Here is a 9443-nt window from a genome sequence, read left to right as displayed (position 1 = left end):
CGGCAGTAATCTAAAAGCTGGATTATCCTCCGGAGGGGCGGCTTCAATTCCTGGCGGAAGTGGATGGCTCCTCACCAGGTCTTAGAAGCTCAAAACAAAATTCCAAATTTTTACGTAGTCCCAACGGCAGGCATGAAAATTTTTAGCGCTACTCCTAGATATTAACATCTAGGAAAACACAAGTATTCTCGAATTTTTTCACTATTATTTCTCTGACGTGTCTATAGTATCTTTGAAGGACCAGAAGCCGGAAGTGCTCTCCTTTTCCCTGCCAGGACCCAAAGGTGAAGTCCCATCAGCCTCGCGCGCTACCTTCCCTTCTCTTCCTCGGCGCTGCCTACGGAGGTGGCGGCCATCTCTTACTCGGTGAGTGTTAATCGTTGGGCATCCTCGTCTCTGCGGTCTCCATCTGGCCCCATTGCCCCCTGCCGAGGACGCCCGTCCTTCCGAGCACTCGTCTGGGTGGGCATGGCCCTTGTCGGTTGGCTGGACCACGTACAGGAACAGAGCGAAGCGGCCCGGAGGGTGATGGAGCTTCGCTTCCCAGGGCCTCTTGCTCTCCTACGGAGGCCGCCTGGGGTCAGAGCTGCGGACAGCTTGTTGGAGTCCTGGGGGCGCAGGGCGCCAGTTGGGGCTAGACTAAGGGGGCTCCTGGGGGCTGGGGCGCGACTGAGGGGATTCCGGCCTTACGGCCCTGGGACACCTCGCTCAGCGATGTCTGCCCACGTGTATTCTTATATGTCCGCTGCTCCACGCTCCCTCTTTTCCAGTTTCTGGCCCTGGGGTTGCCTCTGTGGCGGGACTGCCAAAAAAATCGAGCTGCGAGTCGAATAATTCAATTAACCGAAATTCTGGTAGCGGGTCAGGATCTTTGGGAATGTGAGACCGCATCCTGGTCTTCGAGGAAATCATTGGGGGTCGGGGGAAGCTCATTTATTGGACACATTCATTGAGTAACTGCTGTGTGCTCAACAAAGAAATTGGTGGCTGTGAAGAGAACAAAAAGGGTGCTGCAATAGAAAAGATAAGGTAGCTGGGAAGGCCACCTTGAGGAATGTAACTTTTTAAAGCTGGTATTTGGATGATGCTCAGGTGGAACTGAACGTTCCAAGGCTTAGAGGCCTTTTAGAAGCACATGACGGTTTTGTGTATTTTTCGAGGGTGTCATAGAGCAGCAGCACCCTAGGGGAATTACAGGTTTCTCTTTACTGCACATCTCTTGTGGTCCGGGCACTGCAGGTGTTCAGTGTGCAATATCTCCATTTAAAAGGTGAGAGTGCAATATCTCCATTTAAAAGGTGAGAAAACTGAGATTCAGGTTCATGAAGATTGTCCAAAGCCTGCAATTGGGCCATCTCAGGGCCGGGACACTTTGTAGAATGGGATTTGCTGCCCCTTTGCAAAATTTCCCTTTGTCGTTAATTTGTTTTCGGTCAGCTGTCGGCATTCTTTCTTGGCTTTGACTGGGCAAGGTGACCCCTGACCTCCTAGGATCGCGTCTGGAGAATGGCTAGTATTCTGCCAGCTTCGGAGTTGGGAGGGAAAGCAAGCCTGGCAGAGGTACCCATTCCATTCCCAGTTTGCTCAGTAGCTGGTGATTGGAAGATCCTCTGCAACAGAGTTCAAGCCCCAGGCAGGGTGGGAAAGCCTCCTTCCAAGACTCATCTTTGACGTGGTCTCTTGCCTCTTTCTTGAAGGCATCATGGCTGCCCTCAGACCCCTCGTGAAGCCTAAGATCGTCAAAAAGAGGACCAAGAAGTTCATCCGGCACCAGTCAGACCGATATGTCAAAATTAAGGTATGTGGCCCAGGACGGAAGTGTGTGTTGGGGTGAAGAAAGGGGTTCCTAAACAGGCTGTTGGGTTTCTTACATCCGCAACTCAGATGACCTTTGGTAGGTGAACTGGTCTGTGGCTGGTGGTAGAGTTCTCTAGAATCCCAGGTGTCCCTGCCTTATTGGCACTCAGTCTCTTGATGTGTAAATTGAAATTTTAATGGCAAGGGACACTTGCCTGTTTTGAGGTGTCTAGAGGCTTATATTTGTTATATTTCAGGTGGCCTTATGACAATATGAGAGAGAGATTACGCTTATTTCATAGATGAGAAAACTTAGGTGTTGAGTGCAGTGTTAAAAGCCATGCTTTTCATCATACTTTATACATGGTCTCCTCACATCCCATGGGTATGTAGTCTGCTTTTCCTTTGCTTGGAAGGACTGTGAATTTGCATCTGTATTCCTGCTGGTCAGATGCAGGAGCTCCTATTATTTTCCACCAGAAAAAATGTAGTGAAATCCTGTTCCCTGAAGACAACTAGTGTTCGGCACGTTTCCTTTTCATCTGGTCCCTTTTTTCTCCGAAAGGAAGAGTTGGCGTCTTCACAGACACTAACCATGTGTTTTCTTTCAGCGGAACTGGCGGAAACCCAGAGGCATTGACAACAGGGTGCGCAGGAGATTCAAGGGCCAGATCTTGATGCCCAACATCGGTTACGGGAGCAACAAGAAAACAAAGCACATGCTGCCCAGCGGCTTCCGGAAGTTCCTGGTCCACAACGTCAAGGAGCTTGAAGTGCTGCTGATGTGCAACAAGTGAGCTCGGTCCCACCTCTCGGTTCAGGTGTCAGAAGCCTGCGTGTGTGAGCAGTTTGGGCAGGGACTCTAGACCTTCTGGAATGCATTTGGAGGAGTGGTGTGTCCTCAGGAGCTTGGGTGATGCTTGTTGGGGACTTAAGAGTGTTTCCTTTGCCGGAGAGATGGGGGTTGGGGGCTGTCCTGAAAAGTGTAGAGACCCAGGACCGGAAGAGAGTAAGTGGCTTTGCTTGAGCTCGACAGCGCGGCTCCTGCTGTAGCCTCTGGCAGTCATTTTCAGAACATTACTTATGCGGGGGGTGGGGGGGCGGGATGAAACGTAGCCTCAGACCTCAGGGACACTTTACACTGTGGCCACAGGTATCAGAAGGCTACGGGAGTAGAGGAATTGCTGCCTCATTTTGGGCTTTGATCTGAAGTGAAGAAATGGGAAGGCTGCAGGCAGAGAGGACAGCTTACACAGAGTTGTAGGAGTGCAAGAAGGGCATGGGGGTTCGCAGCATTATTTTAGTGTTTTGAGAAATTTAGACAGTTGGCGAGCTCTGTGTGTAAGAGATTTTTGGTCTGCTTAGGGCCAGACTAGGGCAGTGGGATGAGAAAAGATTTCTCATGGGTAGTGATTTAGACACAATTTTAATCTGGATTGGGGGGAATGGTAATTTTTGGTTAAGCAGAGGACAGTTTGTTTTCTTCCCTTCCTGTTAAACAGGAGCTAAAAAACCTGCATTTTCTTGGTGAGTTAGAAAAGACATGGAGAGAGTGACCAGTAACATCTGTGTATACGTATGTTTACAAAGATCTTTTACCTGTAGTAATTGTAGACGCAAGTAATAAACGACCATTATTCTCACTTTTGGTTGAGTTTCTCTAGGTCAGAAATCTAGCCAGGCATTGAAATGCTGCAGATACTCTTTAGAAAGGATGAGCATAGGAATTAATTTTGGATGCCCAAACTGCAGTAAGCAGGTTGATGGAGAATTGTGACAAAAAGATACAGTTTAATATCTTTTGTGTAGCAAAGATGATTGCTGTGCAAATGTAGCTGGTTGCCGTAAAGATAAGTCTTTTTTAAATAGCAGCTTGGCAGTTTGTATCAAGAGCCACAGAAATACTCTGGATCTAATTTAATTCACAAGTTCCATTTCTGGGCATTTATCCTGAAATAATTGAAAAGTAGGGAAACTGTAAGCTGATCATTGCAGCAGTAACTGCACTACGTATAATTGGTGAATGGTGGGGTTACAAGCGCTGGCTGGAACGTTGTGCGTACGTTAAAAACGGTTGTCATGTATGGAAAATGCCCAAGCAGAGGGGAAAGTATTTGAAGTATGTGCAGTGTGATTGTGATTATTAAATACACATGGATGAGGACTGGGGGAGTTTTTGAAAAATGAAAAAAGTGTGATGCAACTGAAGTCTCCTTGGAAATAAAGATTAGGGAAGTGTTTTAAGATATTGGACTTGAGTGGACTTCTTTACATAAAACAAAGAAGTTCTCTGTCTGGATTGGTTTGTCTCTTGCTGTGAAGCTGTTTTCCTGCAGAGTTCTTAAAAAGAACTGTGCCCACTGCCTTATTTACTCACTCCCTCGAGTCTTACTCCTCTCTCTGCTGAAATTCCTCCTGGGATAGAGTGTCTTCTTAATCCACTGTTGATGGCTTCATAAATCACCTCCTTACTGAAATGTGCTCATTAGGCCAATTTGTAGTCAAACCGGGGTGTGGTGTGGCTGTACAGGAATGAATAGAACGGTACCTGGCACCAGCTCAGGAAATGTTAGGTGTTGTCATTCACTGGGTGAGTTTAGGCACCGTTACTTTTCAAGTTGAATTTGTCTGCAGCAAACAGGTAAAATGTTTATGGTCTGGGCTGGGGAGCACTTGGCTTAATCAGGCTGTTGGGTTTTGCTGTTGGTTGCTTTGCAGAAAGTACCTAAACTTTTCACGGGCAAGTCCAAGCTCCCTGAGACTGCCTTGAGGGGGGCAGGTTGGTTCAAAGGACTGAGGGAGAACCTTTGAACCTGGAGCCTGGGGCTGAGCCATCCTGGCCTGTGTGTGACTTGGGAATTCACCTCCACTTTGTGGGCCTTGGTTTCCTCGTCTGTAAAGTGGAGGCGCTACCTGGATTACAAGGCCGCTGGGAGGGTTAAACGAGAGGGATCACTACCAGGGAACACTTCAGAGCCGTGTTGCTAGTGCCATGGAATTAGAGGAGTTAGCAGCCCCCCCCTCTCTTCAGTGCTGTAGCTCTGGAAGCAAAGTGACCAGGGCTATTGCCTTCCCAGTGGAACACCAAGTGTGTTTTCCACGATGGCCTCCTTACTCACATACCAATTCTCTTCCAGGTCTTACTGTGCTGAGATCGCGCACAACGTCTCCTCCAAGAACCGCAAAGCCATTGTGGAGAGAGCAGCCCAGCTGGCCATCAGAGTCACCAATCCCAACGCCAGGCTGCGCAGTGAAGAAAATGAATAGACAGCTCTTGTGCACGTTTTGTTTAATAAAACCGTATAACGGCCATCTGGCATTTCCCCCTTGGTTTTACTCTTCAGTTTGTTTGACAGCTTGTCACAGAGATTGCTCTTTTGCCTGTTCGTGCTCTGTGGAACCTTCTGTTTGGAAGGCGTTTGTAAAGGATACGTGATCCCTCCTTCATGGGGCCCAGGCCTCAGGCACCCAGAGCAGCCTTGGTCAGCTCCAGGTGGGCTCGGGAAGATGTGGCCCTCAGACCACGGTAGGTTCTGAGACCCCTGGTTGAAGGACCTTGCATCGTGGAGCAAGTAGTCATTTTTAGCCTCACTTTATAAAGTTAGGAATCACCCTGTGTGGTTCTTGTGAAGATTGAGGACAATCAAGTTTCCTTTTCAACTGCAGTCCTAGACCTTAGTCAACAGTACCTAGAATTCAGCTGTTTTATGAGGCTAAGAGGCCATTTTTCCAAGACATGGTATTAAGAGGCAGCACAGGTCACATGGAACAGGGCATGTGGCACTCTATAGCACAAGATTGGATTTAAGGCCCTTAGTTCAGTAGATAAATGTCTTACAGATTGGCTCCTGTTCAAAACTCAGTCTGAAACGTTTGAGTAAATTGTTGGTCATCGTGTGACTTGTTTGAATTGACGTGGGAAGCATTCTGATAGTCTTCTGACTACCAAGTAGAGGAATTGTGCGGAGAAAACGGTAACAGTTTAGGATCTGTCCTTTATTAACCTGGGATAGCAGAAAATTCTTTGGCCTGTTGCTTAATGTTTCTGTGTCCTTGATACTAAAAACTAGAAAGGACGTGTTCACAAACCACCTGGTTACATCTCGATGGGGGGACATGAAAGGTGGTTTGTACTTTTTCATTTGTGCTTTCCTGTCTCTCTTTGCTACATAAAGAGTTTTGGGATTAGAAAAAAACATTACATCCAATTACCTACCCCACTCACCTGCCTCTGCAAAAATAATACACATTTCTGATTTATCACTGCCAATGAGAAATAAAGCATTTTGGATTCTAAAGTGTGAATAGCTCAGGGAGGTACCTGAGTTTTTAAGATGCCCCACCAAAGCACTAATTTTTGGCACATCAGATCAGGTGAAAACGTGGGAGTAGTGTGAATGACACATCTGGGACAGCAGGGAGGAAGGCCATCCAGCTGCCTCCTAAGCTTTTTGCAGCTGTGACCACACGTATTTCTAAATACTAAGTACTTGGTGAGGCTGGGACCCCCAGTTTGAAGGAGCCAGGCTGACCTGTGTTAAGTCACATCTATCGTCGGTGGAAGATTTGGAAGAACTACCACACCCGCTTTGAATAACTGTCCTGAGTTAAAGGGCCCAACTGTTGGCAGCCTTGCAGCTCGGACTGGGGTCCCTGGAGAAGGTGCCCGACCAGGAGAGTGAGGGCCCCAGTGAGATGGGTAAGGGGCAAAAGTTAAGAGGCCTGTGGTGCTGGGAGGGTGAGGCTCTGGCTTCAGTGGGCCTCCTTGTGAGTTGGGGTCCCCTGGGGGTGGGGGAGCACTAGCTGAGCTCCATGGAGTCTGTGCTGGGGGCTGAAGCAGAATCCTTCTGGATGCTTTCAAAGAGGGCAGCCAGCTCGGGGTTGGATCGAATTTGGGACAAGAAGTCAGCCATGACGGGGCTCTTCCCCACTTCTGGGATGGTCAGCAGGGCGGCCACTGCCCTCATCGCGGAGCGCTTCAGTTCATCTTGCTTCTCAAACTCCTGTTTCACAGAACCAGCTTTGACCTAAGGTGGGAAGCAATGAACAACGAGCCATCCTTTACTGAACATGGCCTTGCATTTCCCTGGTCACGTCATCCTCCCCAGCTCATGCGCCATCTCCTATCTTTATTTACTGCGCTTAAAGCAGGCTCTTGGCACCACTGGACTTCATGAATGGGTTGCTGTGACAGCCTTCTAGCTGGCCTCTTACCCACGGTCAAGTCCTTGCCTCTGCCACCCATTCTGCAGACAAGCTGGGGAGTAGACTTCCAAAGCTGCCTCACCTGCTTTCCACTGCTTTATCCCCTACCTCTCCCGCTTATTCACAGAATCTCAGGAATTTCCCCACTGCTTATGGAATAAAGTCCAGATTCCTTCCGCTCTGCTCTCAGGACACTCAGCCCAGACAACACTCAGGCTCTTGCCCGAAGAGGCTCAGGTAGAGGTGAAAAGCTTGGCATTGGGGCTGGACAGTCCTGGGTTCAAATGGCTCTGCCCCCTAAGAGCTGTGACCCCTCTTTAAGCTCCAATCTAAAATACTCTGCTTTCTTTTTGGTTAATTCCTACTCTTCCAAAACCCAAATTAGTTCTTGCATTCAGCAGGCATTTCCTGGGTGTGATAGGCTCTGTGCTCAACGTGACAGCTTTCCCTGAGCCTCCTGCCCCAGATCCTCCCCAGACCTTGAGGCGCTCCAGGCTAAATGCCCTATACCAATCAATCAGTCAGTGACTTCTATCTTTCTAAGGGTCTGACTCAGTTTCCCAATTAGGATGTGAGAGGAGGGAGTCCACCATGTTCAATGTTGCATCCCTAGTACCTTGCACAAGGCCCAACACTCAGGAAGTGTTTAATTAGTGAAAGAAAGACAGAGCTAGGTCTGAATCCCAGCTCTGCAATTTACTAACTGTGTAGCCTCAGTCAGTAACTTAACCTCTCTGAACCTTTGTTTCCCTGTGTGTATAATGGTAAGAATAAGAAGTACTCTGTAGGGCAGTGATAATGATCGAATAAAGCACTTCATACACCACCTGTACCGCAGGAGATTCTCAGCAAACAGTAACCATGAACGATCTGCAGAGAATCCGGCAGGTGCGCGCAGGGCTGGGCAGGGGGCTTACCTTAGCGGTACAGGTGGCCCTGAGGGGCTCGATGAGCCGGTCCACCCTCTGCAGGACAGGCACAGGACACAGGGTAGCCAGTCGGGCGAGCATGATGAAGGTCAGCATCTGCCCAGGAGGAAGGAGACAGTTCTTGGTGAAATGGCCCAGCACGGAAAGGAGCAGGCCCTGGGGAAGAGCAGAGGTCTGGAGCTCAAGCCCAAGCTCTAGCAGCCAGCCTGCCTGCCTGCCACACTGACCTGTGTGTACTGGCACTCACCAAATATTGCTTGACGAAATTAAGGAATGTTTTTTGTGCGTTTTCCCAGGACACACTGAGATTTACAACAGTGGTTCTCTCTAGGTGGAGTGGAACTTTTGGGTGATTACTACTCACTTCTCTATTCACTTTTATATCGTCTAAACCCTTTAAGACAAGCATAATTCCTTTTGATTATTTGATTATTTGATTTATTTATAAAATAAAATAAGCACACGGTGGACGATGGGCTGGATGTGCGGAAGGCGGTTTTTCGTTAAAAAATGATTCATGTTCATTGTATTTTAAAAAGCTACAAGAAGGATAGAAAGTAAAACCTGTCTCGCTCACAGGTAATAAAAAAATGGCCCAAACTTCTACAACTCACTTATCACCTAACAGTGGGTCTTGGCCACCTTCCATGCCAGCACAGAGATCCCTCTCCGTCTTTGTAATGCTGCCAGGATCCCATCCATGGCTGGAGGTACCCGTTTTACTGAGTCAGCTCCCCATGAGTGGACATTTGGGTAGCTGCCAGCCTTTCCCAACTCCCAGAAAGCTGTGGAGAACCATCTCTCACATAAAACTCTGAATGTATTTTTAGGAGTCAGTCCATGAAGTCAGTTCATGGAGTGTCTAAGAATTCTAAATTTTAAACTGTTTCTAAGGTAGTATGGGGATATATGTATTTGTACAGCTGATTCACTTTGTTATAAAGCAGAAACTAACACACCATTGTAAAGCAATTATACTCCAATAAAGATGTTAAAATAAATTCAAAAATAAAAAAAAATAAAAAAATAAAATGTTTCTAAAGTCTACATTTTTCTAGTTCTGGTCAACCCATCCTCCCAAGAGCTTGCCCAGTGTAGACTCCCACCAAAGGTGTGAGACGTGGGTTCTTTTTCTTATTGTTAAAGAACAAAGCAGCTGTTTTCACGGGGGCGCCTGGGGCAGGGGTGGGGGACAAACAAGAAGTGGGCCCTGTGGCGCCTGGCTGGCCTCTCGCTGCGGGGTGGGCCTGGGTCCGAGAGGGGGCTCGTCCTACCCGGATATCATAGTGGTCCTTCAGGCCGTCCTCCACGTGGTTCAGGAACTCGCAGATGTCCAGCTGGTCCAGGCAGCTCTCGAGCAGCGAGTACATGCACTCGAAGGCCGCCTTCCGCACATCCAGCCCATCGTCCACCGTGTGCTTAAAGGGCCCCATCTCCACCTGAAGGAGGGAGGGATGAGAGCGGGCTGGGGGCTGTGACCCCAGGGCATAAGGACACCTTCCCAGGTTCCTG

General features: G+C 48.3%; 2 protein-coding genes and 1 non-coding gene across 4 annotated transcripts in view; 2 read left to right on the top strand and 1 right to left on the bottom strand.

Annotated features, from left to right (window-relative positions):
• The first annotated feature begins 259 nt into the window (after window positions 1-259).
• RPL32 (ribosomal protein L32) lies at window positions 260-5109 on the top strand. Its single transcript, XM_059940421.1, has 4 exons — window positions 260-366; window positions 1698-1798; window positions 2409-2590; window positions 4935-5109. The coding sequence occupies exons 2-4, from the start codon at window positions 1703-1705 to the stop codon at window positions 5062-5064; spliced, it is 408 nt and encodes a 135-aa protein (XP_059796404.1). The 5' UTR covers window positions 260-366; window positions 1698-1702; the 3' UTR covers window positions 5065-5109.
• On the top strand, window positions 1482-1621 carry LOC132375494 (small nucleolar RNA SNORA7). The gene has a single exon (XR_009506042.1). It is a non-coding gene; the product is annotated as a small nucleolar RNA SNORA7 (small nucleolar RNA).
• The window catches only part of CAND2 (cullin associated and neddylation dissociated 2 (putative)), a 30529-nt gene continuing 26157 nt past the window's right edge, over window positions 5072-9443 (bottom strand). Inside the window, exons 13-15 of one of the 2 annotated variants that reach the window (XM_059940419.1) lie at window positions 9206-9370; window positions 7920-8087; window positions 5072-6824 (exon numbers count right to left, since the gene is read on the bottom strand). In XM_059940419.1, the coding sequence (XP_059796402.1) occupies window positions 6597-6824; window positions 7920-8087; window positions 9206-9370 (561 nt within the window). In that variant the 3' untranslated portion in view covers window positions 5072-6596. The remainder of the gene's footprint in view (window positions 6825-7919; window positions 8088-9205; window positions 9371-9443) is intronic. The other variant, XM_059940420.1, reaches the window with a different exon arrangement.

Source organism: Balaenoptera ricei, chromosome 11 (assembly GCF_028023285.1).
Source record: "Balaenoptera ricei isolate mBalRic1 chromosome 11, mBalRic1.hap2, whole genome shotgun sequence".
NCBI lineage: Eukaryota > Metazoa > Chordata > Mammalia > Artiodactyla > Balaenopteridae > Balaenoptera > Balaenoptera ricei.
The sequence above is the reverse complement of the archived record's forward strand: the minus strand, read 5'-3'. Positions and strand labels throughout refer to the sequence as shown.

What these genes read in the sequence shown, in the direction of transcription:
- RPL32 (XM_059940421.1), top strand. Translation starts at nt 1,703, where the DNA reads ATGGCTGCCCTCAGACCCCTCGTGAAGCCTAAGATCGTCAAAAAGAGG. An exon ending in ACCGATATGTCAAAATTAAG is followed by an intron (nt 1,799 to 2,408) that starts GTATGTGGCCCA and finishes GTTTTCTTTCAG; the next exon opens with CGGAACTGGCGGAAACCCAG. An exon ending in GTGCTGCTGATGTGCAACAA is followed by an intron (nt 2,591 to 4,934) that starts GTGAGCTCGGTC and finishes ATTCTCTTCCAG; the next exon opens with GTCTTACTGTGCTGAGATCG.